The sequence below is a fragment of the Dromiciops gliroides genome, chromosome 6, assembly GCF_019393635.1.
Source record: "Dromiciops gliroides isolate mDroGli1 chromosome 6, mDroGli1.pri, whole genome shotgun sequence".
Lineage (NCBI taxonomy): Eukaryota > Metazoa > Chordata > Mammalia > Microbiotheria > Microbiotheriidae > Dromiciops > Dromiciops gliroides.
The window spans coordinates 73,438,514-73,462,135 of record NC_057866.1 but is presented as its reverse complement, the minus strand read 5'-3'; the positions used below and the strand labels follow the sequence as shown (position 1 = coordinate 73,462,135).

At 36.6% G+C, this 23,622-nt stretch overlaps 1 protein-coding gene across 5 annotated transcripts in view; it reads right to left on the bottom strand.

The window, feature by feature from the left end:
- Window positions 1-23,622, bottom strand: part of KCNIP4 (potassium voltage-gated channel interacting protein 4) — a 1,176,826-nt gene that overhangs the window by 505,604 nt on the left and 647,600 nt on the right. The window contains exon 1 of one of the 5 annotated variants that reach the window (XM_043972812.1): window positions 4,246-4,523. The exons of 3 other annotated variants lie outside the window; for them this stretch is intronic. In XM_043972812.1, coding sequence (XP_043828747.1) covers window positions 4,246-4,345 — 100 coding nt within the window. In that variant the 5' untranslated portion in view covers window positions 4,346-4,523. Of the gene's footprint in view, window positions 1-4,245; window positions 4,524-23,622 lie in introns of those variants that run through there. One more of the 5 variants, XM_043972815.1, reaches the window with a different exon arrangement.

Here is a 23,622-nt window from a genome sequence, read left to right as displayed (position 1 = left end):
GCTAAAGTCCTCTGATGGATAGCAACACACAGGGTAGAATTTTTAAACCTTGCCTGGGGAATCACAAATGACTGCTCTTGGTTCTGCTAATTGTACTATTAATTCCTTAAGAAAGCGTCTAAAGATATTATCAAATGGTTACTGTGAAATCAATCGATTTCAAAGAAAGTCAGTTAAATTCAAATCATTGGAGTTTTCTGGTAATTTTTATTACTTGATTATTCAAGGCAAAACAAATTTGTTTTGTTTTTAAGCTGTAGTGTTCAGTATTGGGCAAACTCTAAGCAGTAACAAATGCTTATTTTGGTACACTTTTCTCATATATATTGTAGAAGGTAGCTCCTCACTCCCCCTTTCTTTATCCAGGAATTTGTCCAGTATAGCCTATTAAATATTTGAATAACAAGAAGGGTTTTATCCCACATCCTAGTGTTCTACAGAGAAAATAATAAAATAGCTTTTACCATTAAAATTGGATACAATTTCTTCCTATATGTTTTCAGAAAACCATTTCAACTTTTATAACAATCACTTTACTGCTTTGATAGGCCAATGATCTTCTGACTTAGAACATCCTTGAAGTACCTCCTAGTTTAAAAAACAAAAATCAAAAAACAACTTGCATCTTAAACTAAGAGATACTATAACTTTTAGTTACAATGTTTTACATAACCAGGGACCAAATTTTGAATTTTGGTTCAAACACTTTTTAAGGAATGACTATTATTGACATATTGTGGTGGTATAGTTACCCTATACGCTTGTCTCAAAGTAAATTTATTACTACGATTAATTTTTTAACAGTACATTTTCATAAGTTCATGGAAATTCTAAGTTATATTAAAATTATAGCTAGTAGAAGTAATAAGATGTGCCTATATTTCACCTATATTCTGAGAAGGCATCACAACCACATTGAAACACAACAGGCTCAATTACAATTGGCAAGTCATTTAACCTCTTTCTCCTTAGGGTTCTCTTCTATCACTTGAGGGAGTTGTACTAGATGATACCCAATGTCCCCTCTCAGCTCTAACATTCTAGCATACTGTTATATGTCCTAGGGCCTGGATCAAAGGTTATACTCCTTTTTTCTGAAAGTTTAATACAATATTCTCTAAAGGTCTGATAAAATACTGATTCTAATTCTGCAAAAAAGTAACTAAATTGAAAGGCCTGACCCAATCCTTTTCTTGTAAATTTCAAAATAGGTCTTTGATATTGACAAGTTAAGAAACAGACAAGCTTGTTTACATACCGACTTTACATTATATGTGCCACTATAACTACTTTATAATTTATTACATTAAAGTTTGTCCACTTTTTAGTACTTATTGCTCCTTGTTGGTAAGTATATGATAAGTGCTTACTTTCTCAGTGGCTGGGGGAAGGACTAAGAAGGAGGGAGAGGATTTGGAGGTCAAAATTTCAAAAGGAAAGAATGGTAAGAATAAATAAATAACAGTAAGTATATGACATAGTTTGTGGAATTCTGCGTGTATTTTTTTCTTATACATTTGGGAGAGTAGCAGGTCACACAGTCACAGCAACATTTTATAGAGACAGAGTACAAAGTACTGAAAGATAAACATACAAATATTCCAAATTTTTGATTTATTATTGTTTACATGAATTATACTTATATTTAATCGACAGAACAATATATTACAAAAACAATCCATTCCAAATATACATGATTTCCATAGGAATTTTGCATCTACAACAAGGCGTAGGAGAAACTGCTGAGTGACGGTGGTTACAGTATAAAATCTAGGACTTTCATAGCTGAAATAATTCAGTCATGTAGAAAGTACATTTCTATTGGATACATGCAGATTTGTTTTGGTTTGACCAGAAATTAAGATATTTTTCTAAATACTTAAAATTTCTTAAACAGAAAACTTTCACAGCAAGCACTAGGAAAGATGATAGATATCAGTGTCTATGTTTTAAAAGGCTGAACACAAAAAGAAAGAAAATTACAAAGAAAATCATAGTGGAGTGGCCATTAGCTGCTATTTTTAATGATGTAGGAAAGTGAAAAAAAGAATGCTATCTTGACAATAAACATCCCACCCCCTTTTTTGTGTCATAACAAATGCTGCTTTTTAAAAAATTTATATGTTGACTAGAGCCAGTCTCTTAAGATTTAGCAAATTATTAACCCATTATCATGCTATAACTTGTCAATATTGCTAATTTGAATCTGGTTTCAAACTTTTCTTTATGTTATTATGCCCAGTAGTACTAGATAGAATTGTTCACTAACATGATAGTGAAAAGTACTTTTGTTATTTGGCTCCAGAAGCTTTCTCATACACACTGATGGGTTTATTTCTTGTGATTTATATCAGCATTTTCCTGCTTTAGTTACTTCTGTCTACAAACATTGGAAATCAGACCTGGGTTTTATATTTACACTTTTGTGAATGCCTGTTTCTCATAACATTTATTTGGCTGCAGACTGGAAAATGCCAAGACTGCAAAAGATAAAAGAAAACTGATTATGCAAACACAAACCAGTACTTTGGTACTTCAGATATAAGTAATAGGAAAATAGAGAAAATACCTGGAGAAAGGTCAGCAGCACTTGGAGGGGTCAAGGGGAGAAAGGGAACAGTTATTTTTCAATTGTGAAGGTGAGTGTGTGAGTTCTAAAAAATAAAAAAATAAAAACAACCCAAAAGTATATTTTATCACAAAGCCAAGACTCAAAACTCTTAAGATGTTAACTTATAAGTAAGATGAAACAAGTCTACAAAGAGATCTAGAACTTCTAGCACTCTATTTAGTGGAACTACCATATAATAGAATAAAAGGCAAAACTTAAAATGGTGGCTTCTAGTAACTTTCCTATTAAAAAAAAAAAGTACTGAAATGAAGACACACATTGCCCCTGAGTATTTGTCTTTATAATAATGAAAGAGAAAAGGCACATCTTAAAGCTACCATTTCAAAAATTATAGTTTTTCCCTGATTAGCTCTTAGACTGTTCTAAAAGGGAGATAGTACCAGTTTTCTGAGAAGTTTCTCATTTAAAATTCACTTTAATGAGACACACTTTCCTGCTTCTGCCCCTCCCCCCTCTGCTCCCCCCCACCCCCCGCCCCCTAAGAGATTACAGAAACAGGAGTCCTATCATTCTCAGCATGGTGACATACTTAGATTTTACCTATCTATTTTATAAAAGGTATCATTTAGAAAGCAACCCGCATGACACATGTGGAAATTGTTTGGTATGTTGACTGAGATGTAGGTAGAAAAGTGTGCAACATATATTTATTCTATTCCAGCACGTGCTTTAGGATACATTTGGAATCAATCAATAACTTCTCTGCAATTAATTTGCCTCTTTGACTTAATTTTAATCATGTCCATGACAAATATGAAGAGACAATGAATAGCCTGAATGCTATGTAAATTATACATGACAGATGTATGCTATGTACACTTTGAAGAATATTCAGGGCAATAAGACAATCACAAACTAAATTTACTCAAACGCTCAAAGGAAAATTCAATTTAGGAAATGATTTATGTGAAGCATACATGTTCTAATGTGAGATTTGTTGCTAGGAAGAGTATGAGAAATGATTCCAGACTAATGTAAATATCAAAACTCGAAAAGCAAGAAGCTATCCGGAATGTATGTGGAAGTTCCTCATTTTCCATGAGTTCTTCCCATGATAGACTTATAGATTTGTAAAGCAGGCTATACTGCAAACAGATATTCAGCTGTCCAAATAATCAGCCACACAAGCTTAAGCCATGTGATATGAAGATAAACACACGCACTTTTTCTATGTGCTAAATGCATTTGCATGATAACAAATAAGTGCCCTTCTGAAGGTATTATCATTAAACTGTTCTTACAATTCCTAGATCATTCCCAAACAATTTTTAAGATAAATCAGCCTCAGGTACAAATGCTAGTCTCAGTGTCATTAGTAAAATAGATAATATCCATTCTGAAACTTCTTCCTTTTCACAGTATTCTTCCTAAAATCCTTCTGTATAACATTTTTCAATCTTTTAGCATGGTAGCTGTAAAAATACTACTGGCAACTAACATAAAGTTTATGCTATACATTGTCTACAAACAGAAAAAAAAAAAGATTTCTTTTCTGTGTATATCCCAGCACACAGATTCTCTGTTCTAGTTTGAGGCACCTCATTTAATCCCCTTAAGAAATAAGTATGATAAAACAGAGCAATGTTAGAAGTCACTAAAAAGCACTCCCTTACCTTCTAAACCTGCTTCAATCAGCCCAAACTGTTCCAATAATTTAACAAAAAGCACAATCACGATCAGAACTGCTATCATTTCAAGCCCTTCCAAGTTCATGGTGAGCTAGGTCATGGTCCGACCACAGGTACTGACTGAGGCAAGTGCTCTTCTGCCTGGCTTTCTTTGCAAAGCCATTAAACTACATTAAGAAGGATACTGCTGGAGAAAGGAGAGGGAGAGAGAGAGAGAGAGAGAGAGAGAGAGAGAGAGAGAGAGAGTGGTGAGTGTGAGTGAGTGAGTGAGTGAGTGAGTGAGTGAGTGAGTGAGTGAGTGAGTGAGTGTGTGTGTGTGTGTGTGTGTGTGTGTGTGGAGAGAGAGAGAGAGAGAGAGAGAGAGAGAGAGAGAGAGAGAGAGAGAGAGAGATGGAGAGAGGTAAAGGCAGAGGTAGAGAAGGAGGAGGGAGAGGGAAAAAGCAGAGAGAAGTGGGGGGGGGGAATAAAGAAAGGGGAGAGAGAGAGAGAGAGAGAGAGAGAGAGAGAGAGGAGATGAAGATGCAGAGAGAAAAGGAAAGAGAGAAAGAGACAGTGAGAGAGAGAATGCATTTCGTCTACCCTAGCAGAGGCCAGAAGTAGCAGCCGGATAAACTCAGGCCTGTCAGAATTATCTGTTTCCTCGTTATCACTCTTACACAGAAAGACAGCCATGCATGAAGTAAAGCGCCGATCACCCAAAGACCCAGGAGGTCATCCAGTAAAAGTCCCCAGTAAAAATGACGTGCCCGGAGTGATAGCTAGACATCTGGGAATATGCTGCTCCTAGTGCCAGTCAGGGCTGCTGGTAGGCTTGTTGTGGAGAGTCAGTTGCCTTGGTAACAGAAGCTAACTAATGTGTGGACTCACTCATGCTGGATACCAAAGGATGAAAAAGGCCTCATCTTAAAATGAAAATTCAAAAAAATATATATATATAAAAAGAGGAGGAGTTACAATTCTGACTTTGCTGCTTCTGATTCATTGTTTAGGAGACCAGGGAAAAAGGAAAAGAATTTTAACCAAACCAGCTAAATGAGAAAGGAAATGAGAATTTAAAGGATTAGTTGAGTATTGACTTTCTACTTTTCAATTAGTTTCTTCATTCTGAAAGCCCAATGTTGTTAATTATGAATTAACTCTTTCATTTGACTAGTAATGATTCCATTTTAACATTTCATGATGGCAACAAATGTATTTTACTGTTCTCTCTCTAGTTATCTTTTTTATTTTAAATGAAAGGACTTTGTGACGGAGAAACATTCAATCAGAATAAAAAAAGTTTCCTTAAGTTTACAGAAACCTTTCATCCAAACACTGTATACCAGTGGAAATATTAATAACACCAGGAGAAAAGATTGTACTGTAAATGGACCACACAAAGTTTCTGGCATTTTAATTTATTCATCAACCCTAATAACATTGGTACCTGAGCATTTTCCAAAGTAGTAGTTAATTGGATGCATAGATCTTCCTCCTGCTCATTCACAAGCTTATTACTTGCATGTACAACAATCTGCAAGCTTCATATGGGTAAATTAGATGGACCATCATGGCTAGGTGCCAGCTACTATTCTGTTTCTCCCCTAATCCCTTATTCTCACTTAAAAGAAAATAGTCAAAAGAATTTTAGTTAGCATCTTATTCTAATGTTATTTTTTTTTACTTTCATAATACTCTAAAACCATTCAAATTGTCTCAATATGTGAATATGTGAAATGGGTTGGTCCTTCCTATTTAAATTTGGAACATATACTGGTATGGAGAGGAATGTGGGATATAGAGAGAAGTAGTGCTCTATAGAAGAAAGATTTTAGATTAAATTAGAATTTAACAAGAGTTAGAAGACTTGGGCCCCAGTCCTAGCTTGATTATTATAAAATAATAATTGAGACCTTGGGCAAGTCACCTTACCTGTTTCCACCTATGTTTATACATTTGTAAAATAAAGCTGCTTAAGATTCTTTCCAACTCTATCATCCCTTCGAGCCACCGTTCTCCCTACCCCTTGATGAATAAATCAGTCAGCAAACATTTATTAAGCATCTATCATGTGCCAGACACCTATCGATCATCCATAAGATATGGATACAAAGAGTCTATATTCTAAGCATGAGGAAAATTACTCAGAGTTTAAATTATAATTAACCTATATTCTAAAATCTGTTTATTCACTTCCAAGGCTTTTTTAAAAAAACTGCTTTTTCCTCCCTCAAAAAGTTATTTCATCCCTGAATTCTACAATCTGAGCTGTTCTTCTTTATTATCGTATGTGTATGCCTCATTGTCTGAAGCAGTATTGAAGTCTTTTCTCCCCACCCCCCCTCTCCCCTTTCTTCTGCCCACTTTGTGAGTAGTTGCCAACTTTAATTTCCTCCAGAGGAAGTGACTGCTTAGCTCCGCTGCCTTTATGTCCAGTTAGCACATCCTACCCAGAAGTGCACAGTTGTAGAAAGCTCTCATTCTGCTATGGTTCACTAAGCTCTTTCCATGACTTCATGTTTGTACTCCTTCCCTGTTACTGATGCTCTTACCTTTTGGGCTAACCCTTCTTTCTGGTTACACGTAGGAGCAGGCAGAGTAGGGAGTGCTGATGTGAGAAGAGGTCCTTAAAACAAAGTAGCTTCTGTCTTTAGAAGCCAAAGGGTCTCAGATTCTTCCATGAATATTAATTTCTGATATTCATCCTTTTGGGGAGGGGTTGAAGGGGGAGGAAATTATTGCCAATGCAGGTTAGCCTGAGTCTTAAAATTTATAGACTAGTAGAAATGGCCATGGTAGTGAGAGGTTACTCATCCAGTGTGTCAGAATTCTGACTTAACCCTGGTCTTCTTTACTCTTGAGCAAGACCTGGCTGCATGGCATCACAGGGCCTTATATTTTACAAAGTGTTCCCCCCCCAACTACATTTGATCCTTAATGATTCAATGCATTAGGTAGGGCTAATATACAAGATTTACAGATTAGAAAATCAGGGCTCAGAGAAAACCATAGAAACATGTATTCTGAAATCAAAGAATGGGACTTAATTGGATTTAGAGTTGGAAGGAACCTTATTAAGTGGCTTTCCCAGAGTCCTCAAGGTAGGAAATAGTGGAGGTGGGATTTGTACCTGAGTCCTCTGATACCAAATCCAGACTGGTTTTCCTCTATACCTCCTCATCTCCTCCTTTTATAGAGAAAACAGAAAGCCTGAATGGATAAGTGGTTTTCCCAAGAACACAGAGCTAGTGAGTAACAGAATTAGATATCAAAATCAGATTATCTAACTCCAAAATCCAGGCATTTTTCCATTATAACACTGTTGCCCAGAAGCTCACTGCCTTCTCTAAGGAGGGCTTATTTATTTTTGTTTTGTTTTTTACTTTTATTTTTGTAATGCAAATATTAATAGGAGATGAAATATTAAATAAATAAGTCTTTATTCTGATTTATTTATTTAGATCACTTTCAATCCCTTGAAAGAGGAGCTTGGTAGCATTGAACATTACTTACATTGCATAGGGACTGGGGGGATAAGAAGGGAATGATGGGGAGGAAAAGGTAGAAATGGGGACTCTGGTATAAGGACAAACCTTGTGAAATCTACAATTTTGCCTAAGGTGGCCTTGGTTGCAGCTCTTAAGAAACCAAAAGAGCATAACTGGAGATCTTTATCTCACAAGATCTTTAAAAGTCAAAGTATCATTCTTTGTGGACTCATTCCCCCAACTCACATCTGGAATTACCAAGTTGGGTCCCTACAGGAGTAACTGCAACCTCAAGTTCTAGGAGTAAGCCTGTGGCAATCTATACTCTTAACATTGTAGCCCATGAGCTTTCACTGATGTGATTTTCCTTTAACAATTGGCCAGTAGACTCAGTTAGTATCTGGAAAAGGCATTTTCTCAAATAGTATAGCAAGAATAAAGTTAGTTACAACATGTTCTCTCATAATAATCTGCAAAGTCCTTGGGGAAAGGGAAAGGGCTCCCATGAACTTAAGATATAATGGTAGTAAGGATCATGTGGAACCAAGGTAACTCTGGATCAGGAAAGTCTCCATGTCTGTTCTTTCCATGGAGAGTCTTCATGAAGTTCACTTTGATGTAGGACTCTGGTGTTCGTGACAGGTGAGTCATTCTGCTGCTAGGCTGAGTTGGCTCCCCACAGGCCATGGTGTTCCATCAAAAGGAAGGTTCAACTGGGCTTGCTCCTCATGGGTTGCATTGTCTTGGCTGGATATGCCAGTCTATGGATAGGTAGGGGAAAGTGGGTCTCTTGACTGATGAACTGGACTCTTCCTGGGCTCAGCTGGTTTTAGGATGGGCCAGATAGGTGACTCAACCACAGGGTAGCTACTACCAGACTTGGCTAAAAACATTCAAAAAGCCTTCATCACCTGGCCCCCTTTCCTTTCCAGTCTTGTTATACCTTACTCTCCACCATGAACTCTTCAATCCAGTGACTCTGGTCTCCTAGTTGTTCCGAGAATAAGCCACTTCATCTCCTGGCTCCAGTCATTTTCTCTGGCTGTCCTTGCCTGGAATGCTTTCCCTTCTCTTTCCCACTTGTAGGTTTCCTAGGCCTCCTTTAAGTGCCAACTGAAATAGCATCTTCTACAGGAAGCCTTTAATTTAGTACCTTTCTTCTAAATTTTAAAAAAATATACTGTATATATCTTGATCTTGTCTGTAAATATTTGATTGTTTGATTGCTCCTCCATTAGACTGAGTGTTCCTTGAGGTCAAGGACTATCTTTTTCCTCTTTTTTGTAACCTCATTGCTTAGCACAGTGCTTGGTATAGAGTAGATACTTAATAATTGTTTATTGACTGACTAACTGATGATGCTGAAGCAAGTTGGGCAGGTTGCTGCTCAGCTTCTGGATCCAGGTCAATCCACTAGATCCCCTGGGATCACTCTTTACTAGGCATCTGTATTTCTGTCACCTCTACCTTCTGGCTCAGCTAGGTGTTAAACAATGTTCTCTTCAGCTAGGACAAGGCACTTAACTTAGCCTTGCCTCTTTAACTTCCTCAGAGATTTGGCTTTCAGGTTTGTCACCTTCAGGCAGAAGGTTCGGCAATCCTGACTCAAAGTCAGGTCCACTCCAGTTATACTTTCCAGATTTATGTTGTGTCTTAAACAGATAGGTAGTAGGGGAGCAAAGGAATGGAGGCCATTCATACCCTATGTGCAAATTCATTGTCTGCCTTAGCAAAAATTCTTGAGTTCTTCAAACTTCCTACTCTTCCAAAAGTTTGAAGTACTTCCTTTACATCTGAAAGGATTTCCTTTTACATTACAGTGTGTAGGTCTTTTGCCCTTACCACCTTCAGCTTTCCTGAAGTCAATCATACCTCTTACTATTAAACCAAGGCAATGATCTGCAGTCCTAGACTTTGGGTGCCTGATGCTGTACTAACACTAAACTTTGACTGCCTGTCCCCACAAAGACAAACTAAAACACTGAAACTATCTTTTCTCTATAGTCCAGTTTACTCAAAATCACTATTCGTTGGCAGGAGTGAACACATTTATGCTTCATTTTCAGCAAAATGGCTTTTGGAAAGAATGCTTGTTTCCCTTCCAACATGAAAAATGAAACCAGTCTTGGACAATTTGAAGCAAACAACAAAGAGATTCTAGACAAATATGTCTTGCCCTAATTTCCAAGTTGGGGTAGGTAGGGAATAAAGTCCTTAGTATTTTTTCCTCACTTTTTACAGCACTAACTAAACTCTGTTCAGATTAATTCTAATATATTAGGCTTTCATTCAATAAGCTTTTGTGCTCAAGGTGCAAGAGGAGTAAGACATAATTCATACCTTCAAGTTCCTTATAGTCTAGCATAAGACCAGTTAACAGTTTTGCAGGAAAAAGAAGATCAGATACAAATGACCATGCTCCAAGGTGATAGGTTATAAAGCCACTAGGGGAGGAAGATGATTCTGGGATTTGGGAGATAAGGACAACTGAGGAACAGGTGGTGGTTGGATATGCATATCTGAAGACTTTTGTAGGAAGTTCAAGGTCATCTGTACTATGGAACCAATGTAAAACCACCATCCTTATTCCAGAATTCCTCTAAAATCTAGAGCCTCTAACAAGGAGTCTAGTCCATGACCAGGAAAATAGTAGAAAGAATTAATTTTGAATCTATAGATGGCAAATATTTGCTTAAGTCCTCAAAAAAGAAAAGAAAACATGGTGACATTACAGCAGGGGCTTTTCTTTGTTTGCTTTTTTTTTATAAAAAAGATAGCAGGAAAAATTATGGGAAAAATAGAAAAGAAGTTTTGGTGTAAAGAGATGCACATGCACATTTATTTGTGTAATTTTGTTACCTGCCAAGTTGCCTATTGCCTTGTGTCTGTGGACAAGTAAGAAACTTCCCAGTTGAGATAAGACCCTAAAGAAAACTCAAAACAAGAACCAACAGATAAGCCCCTAAACATAGCCCCCGAATATTTAAAGTGACAGTTCAATGGGAAAAGACTACGTTTAAGAGTAAAAGGTTATAGGTTTGAATCCTAACTGTGACTCTGATTAGCACAGTTTACTTATGTTATCCAACTGACAGGGTTGTTGTGAAGATCAAATGAGATAATAAAATTAATGTATTTTCTAAAACAATACATTATGCAAATGTAATGTGCTATTGTTATTAGCCATAACTTCCTGACTTTAAAATTGACCATCTTCTGACAGTTGGATTTCCAGGAAATCTCTTTGTCAATAAAAGCAGAAGCATAATATTATTAAGCCATAGCATTTTGTAGCTTCATCAGATCCTTATGTATGTGAACAAATGGTCTACAGTCTACAGACTGGAGGTCTGCAGGGATTTGGTAGTGACTCTTTTCTGATAAAGTCCCAAGAGGGACTTGCCATCAATTTCATATTCAGCTTTTGAGCAGTTTTCTCAGCTTCACTCAAGAATCAAATACAATGACTAGTGGATTCCTCATCAGTGAAAAAACATCTCATTGAGAAGGGTACCACCCAACATGCCATAAGATCCCAGCATTTAGAGCTTGGAAGGATTCTAGGGATCATCTAGTTCTACCCCCTCATTTTACAGCTAAATAAACTCTGGCATAAAGAGATGCAAAGACTTGCCCGAGGTCACATGGCCAGCAAAGAGCAGGGCCAAGACTCAAAGCCAAGATTTCTTCTGACTCTTTATCCTACTCCTTTCTCATTACACAACTCTGCTTGTCAGCTGTAATTTCTCTTGGTTGGCCTTGGGCAGGAGGATTGATGAAAAATTCTAATGCACTGGGGAATACCTAAGCAGCTGCAGGAACAGCGGTATGTTGAGATGACTTAAAGTAATGACAAACAGGGACACAGAAACACCTTCTGAAGTATAACCAAAGTACAACTGGAGTATAACTTCAAATGTCAAGTCCCCCATGTTGATTAATGCAGAAGGCTATATGCAAGCCTAAGAGCAAGACCTGCAGGAGCTGATCAAAGAATAGATTTATGAGCATGCTGAGTAGAAAAGATCATTCTCCATACATTGCTCTATGTAACTTACATGGAATCATAGAAAACATCAGATTCCATAGATGGAAGGAAGCATGGCTCCTTAACAGGTACTTATATGTGATCATTCATTTGCTCCTTGGATTCCTCCAAGAGTTATGATACCATTCGTGTTATTTCATGTAGCCATTATTAGCTAGCTGAAATGAATAAATCCGTGAATTCTGCACAATAAAGAAGGGGCAGAGTGGTGTGTAGTGTGTTATATTCTGTTCATAACTTCACAAACTTTTCCAGAAAGTCGATTAACTTGTCCCTGGTAAGAAGTAAAATACATCATTGAACAGATGCTAGTTGCCCCCAATTTCATTTTCCAACAACACCCATTTGTATTGTGCCTTTCTTTACATGTTCAGCTTCTGACACAACTTTAAATGGAAAACCCTCATAATATTAGACCTTTAATTTCTCTGTCCTCTACCCTATCTGCAATGGTTTCTTCCCTTTGGATAGAAATTTCTTCAGATGACAGATATTATTGAAGCACACACATCCTAACAACAAAGAAACATGGAATGAATAGACTACGTAATGGAATTTAAAGCTGTAGAAGAAAAGATGTGGTAGAGATTCCAACGTGAAGTCTAATAAAAACAAAACAAGTCAAGTCATAGAGTCCTTTACCCCTTGCTCCTTTGGGTCCAATCTTTATCCAAATCATACCATAAAAAGTAACAAAAGGTATAAAGTTATCTGATGCATAATTCATTCATCATGAGGTTTTTTAAGATGCTAGTAATTGAGTCAGGTTTTATTTATATGATTATTAAAACCCAAGGCAATTTCTATGGATTTGAACTCTGCTTAATGGAAATCTTAGTTGCAGATTGTATATTTAGTCAAATTTCATTCCCTTCCAAATTCTTCTCTACAACAAATGAATCCTCATTAGATTTAAGACAGATTGTATGTCCCTACAGTAATATTGAGCTTAGTAAAACTGTTTACTTTGCAATTTCGCTGCACTAAAGAAACATAAAATATGAAAAGTAATTCACTGCATTCCCCTCTGGCAATTTTTCATACACACTTTTGTGTTGTAGTTTAATTATTACCAATGCTAATTGCATAATTTGTTAATAACTTTGATTTGTAGCAGAGATATTTCAGATACAATAACTATGACTATTATAACATGTTAGAATCAATTTGTAAATAATAAATTTGCTCATGTCTTATTTTTTAAAAATACAGAGCAGCCTTTAATAATCAGAACATTTTCAAAATATAGACATCTAATGTTAATGCATCAGATACAAGTATGCATATAGTGAACAATTTTGTTATTTTGACGAATAACTGTATTTTAGTGCCAAAAAAGTGGCAGTCAGTTAAGAACAGAAGATTCACCGACAAGGGGTCAAATCTCTTCGGTTAACGAGAATAGTATGTGATTGATCAAAATCACTGTCCTAGAATCCACAGGGAGCTAATGGACAGTGGTATTCAGACAGGGAAGTTCTTTTGTACAACATCTGCCACTCTTTTTATAATATGGAGGTTGGAATAGGCCATTAAAACAAAACCAAAACCAAAACCTCCTATTTTGTTGCAATCAAAACTACATGATCTAATTTGATGACCAAACTAGAAGGGGTGTGAGTAGAATGAGTTTACTAGTCTTTTGGAGAAATAGCTAGAAGAAAGGGTTTCGAAAAAGCTGCCATGCCAACCTGAAGTCTGGCAACTCTGAAATTAATGCCTAGAGTAGGTAACACCTCTAGTGCCCAGGTGTACTTTGGGTTGTCACTTTCAACCTCATCAAGGAAAAACAGCTGAAAACTGATAAGGAGAAGATCTTTAGTAGCAGTAATATAGCCCTTTCAGGACCTGGCACTGAAAATGTCAGAGTAATTATGGAAACGTGTTTCCTTCCAGCACTTCTTTACTTCTGACTACAGAAGAACAAGATAGGATAACTCTCTCAAGGATCCCTAGGTGATCATTTATATGATGGTATTTAAAATATATCAGGAAGTCTCCTGCCCTCAACCTGGTGCCAAGGCAAGATGCCTGAAGTCCAATTAGTAGAGATGCATTCCTCTGAATTAAAACACTGGGAAACCTGGTGGTAGAGTAGCAGAGGTCCTGAAACCAGAGAAAAGGGCAACAGGAGAGTATGGAGGTGGGTGAATATTCTTCACAGGGATAACCTTGACCATAAGACATTGCTGCTGCAGCTTCTAGAACTTCTCAAATCTCCTATTACTGTTAGTTTGTCTGACTCTTCAACTTCCACCATAACATTTCCAAGAGATATGAAAGTCTTGATTTCTACTTTGTGATGCTGAGCAATGGGGAGCAAAAAGTGAGACAAGGGGGAGCAGGGTTTCTGGGCAAGATTCCAACTGGTACGGGCAGTTTGGTGATGCAGTGGATAGAGCACCAGCCCTGGATTCAGGAGGACCTGACTTAAAATTCGGCCTCAGACACTTGACACTTTCTAGCTGTGTTACCCTGGGCAAGTCACTTAACCCTCATTGCCCCGTAAAAACCAAACCAAAACAAACCAAAACAAAAAAACGATCTGGTAGCATCTATGAAAGCTTGCCCAAAGGAAAAACAGGCTGACTAGGTCAATTCTGTGTGGCTGTCAAGATAACCATTGGTTTGAACATATCAATTGCTCATTTTCACTTTTCAAAGACTCATTAGTTATCTTGTATGTCCAGCTATTTTTTTCTTGTGAAGTCATGATTTACTAAATACTATATTAGTGGTTGATATGCCTTACAAATCACTCGATCAGTTCTAAGGAAGTAGTTTACATACTGGTGATAACTAGCTTCATGTTTCAAAGATTCTATCACATGCAGGTCAAAATAATCTTTCACACTGTAATCATTCATTCTTATGAAGTGTTTTGTGCCTAGCATTAACTGTAAGGGGTTTCTGTGTGCTTGGGGGATGTGCCTAATATTAGCCAGAAGAAAACTTAGCCATTAGTCATAAGGTATTTCAAACTCTTTATCAAATATCTGGGATTTGATTTAAAAAAAAAAAACTCAACTGGGTTATTTTGTGTCAGTTTTGCTTAGTTCTTCAACCTTTAAAAATTTTAAGAACAAACTTAATCTATTTTGATTTGTAATTTTTTTTTGCGGGTCAATGAGGGTTAAGTGACTTGCCCAGGGTCACACAACTAGTAAGCATCAAGTGTTTGAGGTTGGATTCAAACTCAAGTCCTCCTGAATCCAGGGCCAGTGCTTTATCCACTGTGCAACCTAGCTGCCCCTGATTTGTAATGATTTGCTGAAATATTGATTCCATGTTCTGCCCCCATCTCTAATTTCCTAGATCTTCTAAGATATCAGAAAGAAAGAGGGGCTGCTGTGATGTTCTCTAGATATGTAACTTAAATGGAGTGGCTCTAGGTCATCTAATATCTGCTATGAACAGAACATTTAAAATAAGTTACTGATAAACAGGACTGAGAGGCAAGAGGGATAGCAAGAAGAGAAAGGAGAAATGCCATGATGTTATATACTTGTGCCAAGATGACACCTGATTCCATCATATCAGTCAATTATACCAAGTATACTATTCAAGGCATCAGTATAATATGATGATTTTTTAAAACAAACATCCTTTTATGTGTACATGATTTAGTGTATTGTAGTGCTGGGTTAGTAAGTTTCTATTTTTCTTGTGGTTCTCAGCATTTTCTTCCTTTTGAGTTCCCCTATATTATATCCTTCTGGCTCTGAGCTGCATGTTCTCCTGGGGGCCTTCTTGAGAATTAGAAGGTAAAATTTCTCCTTTTCCGTATAAGACTTTGAGAAGGTGTGTCTATTAAAAGTAGGTATTAAAGATAAAATGGGGAGGTAGAAGGAGTAAAAAATTCAGACCTTAGGAGCAGGAATAGCTATAGATGTGATGGGGTTTTTAAGTATTTCACTTTGTTATTTTCAATTTGACTTCATAAAAGACATTTAATCTATATGTGTTAGTAGTTCTTTGGGTCATGTTAAGAAGGGAAGTAGGGAAGTAGGATCCACATCATATGAGGATGAAAATTAAGTGAGTTATGAGTTTTTGGTGTCTATAATGTATACTCCTATACTTGATAAAAAAAGGGATAGGTAACTGAAAATAAACAAGCACATTCAGTTGACTTTGAATTGATATCTACAGGCAAAGAAACGACATCCACTTTCTAGAAACTCAGTGGAAAGTAAAAGGCAGTACTCTGGCTTAGCATTTGTTAGCTTGCCCACAAATGGAACCCAAACTTTCTATTTCAAATAGTAAGTGGGCAAACTGCTTTACAGTCATATAAATAGAATTTGTGTAACTATAGGTTCATATTGACAGGCACTCTCAGAATTTTTCAAAACCTTTCTTCCGTGAAAAATTAAATCATAGTTTAATAAAGGAAAACTGTATTCATTGAGTATAAAAAACAGGCCAAATGTGTTTACAATTATACTTGGTATATAAGTAGTCAATCACACAAAGTATATTATATAATATACAAATGTCATGTGAAGCAATTGATTTCTTTTAGAAAAACAAACATTCTTTCATCAGTACATGATTAAACTTAGTATGGTGCTTGGCAAATGAGCCTCTACTCACTCTTCTTGTGATTCTCAGCATTTTTTCCTTTTGAGTTTCCTTCGTTATTGCCCTACAAAGGCTTCTTAGGATAGGGTTCATTTTTTTTTTTCTGAGTAGTTCCACAGCAACAAAATATAGTCATGTTTATTAGCCATTTACTGAAAGCTTCCAGTGAAACACACACACACACACACACACACACACACACACACCAAAACAAAATTCCACTAATTCAAGTGTTAGAATGTTAGAGCGAGAAGGGATTTTAGAGATGATCTAGTCTAGTGCCTTCATTTTCAGTTCAGAAAAAAAAAGGTCCTGATAAAACTGTGAAACCATAAGCAGATTTCTACTCTTAATGCGAATGGTAAGCTACTGAATATAATCCTCATCTTAGAACTTGCACAGACTCTCTGAATAAAAGAGATGCTATGGGGTATATTGTAGTGTTTGCTATGTCAGTCAGCTTCTTTAGATTTTTGTGTAGAGTAACTTTGCTTCTGTTTTAAAGCAAGGAAGACTGAAAACTCTCAACAGAAATGCACTATGTTCCTAATAGTCTATGCTAAAGTTAATATCAATGATTTAATAGATCAAATATCAAAGGGAATGAAAAAGAGAAGCTGTATTCAAATGTGTTACAGGATCACTTTGTATGAGAAGCCATCATCTTGACTAAAATCATGCACATTTTATCATGGCCAAAACAAGGTTCCAACCACTAAGACGGTATGGCTACATGTCACGGAAAAGAAAATGGTGGCTTCTAAAATCACAACTATCTATAACATGAAAGGAAGGGCTCTTAGGAAGAAGATAAGCAGAAGAAATATTTTTATATTTCTATGTTAATACATTGATGGATCCATGATTTCAATGGTGAGCTCCAATTCTACAAATCATTATTGATTCATCTTTATTCATTCTGCGTGATTCTTATCCATCCCCTTTCATAAATCCTCTATGCTTTGCACATTCCACAATATCTATCGATTGGCTAGGTATATCAACCTCTGTTCAAGCTTCTGAAGATTATATCAGCATTTACCCATTCTTAGAATAGTTCATGAGTACAAAATGTATATTGGTTCTAATTTTGGAAAGCTAACTTCTAGAATTCTTCCTCATATGACACATTACCAAAGTTATTCAGCTCTTCACACTTTCTCAGTCTCTTTTCTCCCCTCCTTCCTTCCTTTTTCCTTCCTTTTTCCTTCCTTCCTTCTTTCCTTCCTTCCTTCCTTCCTTCCTTCCTTCCTTCCTTCCTTCCTTCCTTCCTTCCTTCCTTCCTTCCTTCCTTCCTTCCTTCCTTCCTTCCTCCCTCCCTCCCTTCCTTCCTCCCTCCCTTCTTTCTTTTTTTTGACTACTCTTGCCCAAGTCAGAAATACAATGGCCACTCACAGATCTCATTCCACTGATGACTGGCAAAGGACCTTTGACTGTAGTTTCCAATATGACCCATTTCACCCCTTTTAGGCAGTCTGATGGATCCCAGCAGCTCACCATATTGGTGCCATACTTATACATATCCAGTCAACTTTATTCCTATTGCAACTCAGAACTTCTGAGCTTAACAAGCCACTTTCAGTTTCTCCCATAGCAGGGATTGTAGGTATATACTGGCTCCATCTATAACACAGTTGATATTTCTGAAATCTGAAATGAGCCAGCCTTACTGTTTAAAGAAAGTATCTCATTCACTGATGACTTCTCAACTCAAAATGAATTGGGTGAGGCTTCACGAAAGAAGAGAAGGACTCCCAGGATCAGGATCTATGATCAGTTCCATGTGCTACCTAAACATGTGCCTCAGTCCTCTTCTATTTTAAATGTAAACTCACTCCTTCCAGGATGTTTTTTATGTGTAAAGGTAGAGTATGTCCCCTGTTGTGTGTGTGTGTGTGTATATGTGTGTGTATGTATGTGTGTATGTGTGTGTATATGTGTGTGTGTTGTGTGTGTATGTGTGTGTGTGTGTGTTTGTGGAGGGGGTTATTTTGTACTGTTCTACTGTTACGGTTTACTACTGTTCTTTTTAGATGTTCTATATAACTTTTTTTGTCAAAGCAAACTGATGGCACTGGTCAACATATTTAGTTGGGTAGTCATAAATGAAAGGAACAGAAATCCTAACCCATCACTATTATCCCTGGAACCCGGAGAACTTACTGTACTTATTGCATTCTAGGGAACCTAACTTGTTAATCCAGTGTGAGGTGGGAGAATGATCCCAAAAGGAGTTCTTTATGAGCATGCAATATCCAGGCCACAAAGCACATTAGCTCTTCCATACCTGTCTCTGATTCTTTTCTTTCTTTCTTTTTGTTAATTTTGTTTGTTTTTGGCAGGGCAATGAGAGCTAAATGACTTGCCCGAGGTCACACAGCTAGTAAGTGTCAAGTGTCTGAGGCTGCATTTGAACTCAGGTCCTCCTGAATCAAGGGCCAGTGCTTTATCTACTGCACCACATAGCTGCCCCCATTTCCAGTTCTTTTCTATACTTTTACCTTACTTGTACCTGAACTTAACTCTTTCTGTGGAAACAGCAATTGCCTAGAGCCATAGGTTCAATTTAATTCTACAAAAAGGTAAGCCTTTGAGTCAGCAATACCACTACTATGTCTATTTCCAATGATGATTAGAGAAAAAAGGAAAAGAACCTATATGTTATAAATGTTTATAGTAGCTCTCTTTGTGGTAGCAAAGAACTAGAAATCCCAAGGATGTTCATCAATTGGGCAATGGATAAACAAGTTGTGGTATATGATTGTGATGTAATACTACTATTCTATAAGAAATGATGAGCTTAATGACCTTAGAAAAACATGGAAAGACTTGCATAAAATAATGAAGAGAAAAATGAGCAGAACCAAGAGAACACTGCATACAGTAATAGCAATATTATTGTTTTAAGAATGACTGAACAAATAAATCATTTTGACTATTATAAATTCACAGATTAACTATAAAGGGCATATGAAGAAAGACACTTTCTGTATTCAGAGCAGGAACTGATAAATAGAAGTGTGTATAGAATAATATTACACAACTATTATATATTATACACCCATATGCTTGTGTCTAATGGTAGCCATCTCTAGAATAAGGCAGGGGGAGGAAAGGAAAAAGAAGGAAAAATAATTTACATGATTATTATATATTTAAAAGGAAAAAAATGTTGTGTGTAATAGATTTACAGTTTCATGTGTAATTATCTTTTTTGTTGTACTATATTATGAAAATACTTGTTTGATTCCATAAATTAAAAAAAAGAATTTTTTTTTAAAGCTAAGCCTTGGGGCAGCTAGGTGGCCCAGTGGATAGAGCACTGGCCCTGGAGTCAGGAGTACCTGAGTTCAAATCCGGCCTCAGACACTTAACACTTACTAGCTGTGTGACCTTGGGCAAGTCACTTAACTCCAATTGCCTTACCAAAAAAAAAAAAAAAAAAGCTAAGCCTCATTGAGCTACCTTACTGCCTACTGAAAAGGGATATGCCACAGCTCTGAACTCACCAGTCCTAGCATGCTTCCTGGAAAGTGATGTAGTTATTAACTTTGAAGACTGTGCTTATATATTATAATGAACATAAACCACTGCTATATAAGTGATGCTTCACCTTATGCTTTGGGAGTATGCTTAGCTGAACCCTGCCATATGGTGTTGCTTCCTAGTCAAGAATGCTACTGTCTATAGAATACACGATGCACATATTGACAAAGAAGCATTTTGTATTATCACAGGCATCAAGAATTTCTATAATTAACTCTGCATCTACTCCTTTTTCATTTGTATTGCTCATGCGCTGTTTGTGGGTTGCCGTTCTAAGGCTATACCAGTACCCAAAATAAGTCCTTAACACTATCTCCCTTTTCCATAGAGCTGGAGAAAGAAAACTGAATGCTTTTTTTTCAAGTCTCTTCTATCTCCTATCAACTTAATACATGGTCAACAAATTATTATTAAAACACAGATATCCCTCTTGCCTCTCAGTTAAAATACAAGGTCCTTAGCCTGGTTTTTAAAACTTTCCATAAATGCTCTCAAAATCCAGAAAGAAAGAAAAAGTACTGTGGACTATGGATGCAGATTGAACCATACTATTTCTCTTGTTTTGGGTGCTGTTGTTCTTTTTTTAAGGTTTTTCCTTTTTGCTCTGATTCTTCTCTTCTAACATGACTAATACCGAAATATGTTTAAGGCTATTGTACATATATAACCTATATCAGATTACTTGCTGTCTTGGGAAGGGGGGAGAGAGGGAGAAAAATTCGAAACTAGAAATCTTATAAAAACAAATGTTGAAAACTAACTCTAGATGTAACTGGAAAATAATAAAATACTTTTATAATTTAAAAAAATAACAAAAAACCTTTTCATAATATAGTATCCAACAACATTTTTATTCAATTCATCACCACATCACCATCTCCACCACCACCACTATCATCACTAACATTTATCAAGGTCTTTAATATTTGCAAAATGCTTTACAAATATTATCTCATTTTATCCTCACATCAATCTCAGGTGACAGGTGAAATTACAATCCCCATTTTATAGATGAGGAAACTGAGACATTCAGAGATTAAGCAACTTGCCCAGGATGACATAGTTAGTAAGGAAAACAAATGAAGCATATTTTATTATTTCTTCTCCACACCAAGTGACCAAAACTTAGTGTTTCAAGCATTGTCACCAGGCTTATATATACAAGGGACAGCTATATGGTACACTGGATAGAGTGTCAGGATTGGAGTTGGGAAGACTTATCTTCTTGAGTTCAAATATAGCCTCATGACATTTACTAGCTATGTGATCCTGGGCAAGTCACTTAACACTGTTGCCTCAGTTTCCTTATCTGTAAAATGAGCTGGAGAAACAAATGTCAAACCACTTCAGCATCCTTGCCAAGAAAACCCCAAATGGAATCACAAAGAATTGGACATGACTGAAATGACTTAACAACAACCACCACGACACCACACATATGCATGAATTGATTTCCTGGCCACGAAGAACAGCCAGTCTTCTAGGTGCTTATAATCTGGTGCCTTAGATGTACAGGTACTGTCACTGTTAGGTACCTGACAATGGTACTGCATTGCAAGAGGTCTTATCTTAAATTTGGGTGAGCTGAACACAGTTTTGAACCACATATAAATATTATTATAAAAAGCAGAAAGGTGGGGCAGCTAGGTGGCGCAGTGGATAGAGCACCGGCCTTGGAGTCAGGAGGACCTGAGTTCAAATCTGACCTCAGACACTTAACACTTACTAGCTGTGTGACCCTTGGCAATGACCCAATTGCCTCACTAAAAAAAAAAAAAAAAAGCAGAAAGGTGATATCCGTTAAAGAACCCATCTAGTCCAACTCATATTCAGAGATATGGGTTGGATCAGGTGTCTTCTCAGGTCCCTTACCACTCTGGAATTCTATGACTGTGATTATGAGAGTTTTTCTTTTTTTTTCTTTTCTTTTGGTTATTGCCTTTCCAATTCTAGTACCATAGCTTTACTGATTATCTGCAGAGACACAGATTGTCATCCATAGTGGTGTCCTTGAAATACTTCTAGATCAGTCTGGGCCCTTATTATAGTTCTTCAGTTTCCTGCCCTCCATTTCTTTATTTTTTACTTTGCTTAAGATTAGTGGTTTCAGGGCTTGTTTCTCCGTGTTCTTTTGGAAGCAAGAGTTAATGCATGGCATCTTGATCATTTACTGTTAAAGCTGACACGTTCCCCAACTTTTGGCAAAAACTACAATTGAGATGCAGTGACTTTGCAAAATACAGAATACCAGATGCAATTATATGTGATCATTTTTACTCACTAATTTGAGATTTTTAAATAAAACATAATAATGAGGAACTTAGCCATATTGTCACTATCGTGATTCATCACCCTCAACAAAAAATGGTTAGTGTAGATTAGTAAGAAGTCTCTGAAGTACATTGTTTGAGGCTTTTCATCTCTCAACATGTAATTTCAGGTTCAACAATGAGTTCATTCGTCAGAATTAGCAATGGTGATTCAAATATCTCTTCAACAATCTTTATCAAAATGTAGGTAAGTATTTAGAAGACCAAAACCAACATATTCTGTATATTTATCTCTATATATTTATTCTTGTTATATTTTACATCTATATAATCTCTCTATATTTACCTCTCTCTATATATGTGTATGTGTATATATTATATATACTCATTATATGCACACAGTACATATACATATATATTTTTGTTATATTTCACCAAAAGATTTAGCCCCCTTTTTAGGACTATAGAGGTGGGCTGAGGTAAGGTCTTAGAATTAAAATCACTGGGCTTGTGTTACATGAACATCAGAGAACAAGTGCGGTAGCATCACTACATTGATCACTTCTGAAAATGTTTCTTCTCAAAATATGTGTCATTTACAGGGCCATAAGAAATATCATCTCTAGAGAGCTGTCCAATATGGATATTTTGTATTGTTGTTAACTACACTTCCTGAAGACTTGCCAGTCAACAAAATTAATGAAGCAATAAGAGTACTTGTTACAACACTGCAAGTATATAGAGTCACCTAGTTTAGACACTAGAACAATAGATTATTATACTTTCAAGATGACATTTTCATAGCTAGTTTTTAGTCCTTTTGTTCAATTTCACAAATTTTTTTGGGGGTAAAGGTACTATACCAGCTGACTGACATAATGAGAAAAGCAAAATATTTCTCACTATTAACAAGTTTACATTTAATGGCAGGATATGAAAGGGACATAGATATATAAATATAAGCTAGGGGTTGATGAGACATGGTTTTCTAAAAGAAGTTGAGAAGGCATGGAGTACTAACAACTGGAGTGATCAAGGAAAGCTTCTTAAAGAATGCAGTGCCTGAAGTCAGCCTCTAAGGAAGATTAAAAACATTTTGAAAGCCAAGATGAATGAGGAGTACATTACAAGCATGGTGAGTAGTTTGTATGAATGCACAGGAGAAAAAAGAAGGAATGTTCAGTTTGAAAAGAGCCAGTGGTCCAACCTAGTTGGGATGTAGAATATACAAAGGAAAGTAATATAAAAGGAGTTCAGAAAAGTCAGGATGAAGCAGATTGAGAAGGGCTTTGCCTATGAGATTAAGGGGTTTGCATTTCATCGTAGAAGGAATTATAGAAAGTTTTTGAGTGAGTGAGGAGCATGACCAAACACATTCCTTAGAGTGATTATTTTGGCAGTTATAGAATGCAGCTGAGTGAGGGAGAAACAGAGCAAAGGGACCAAT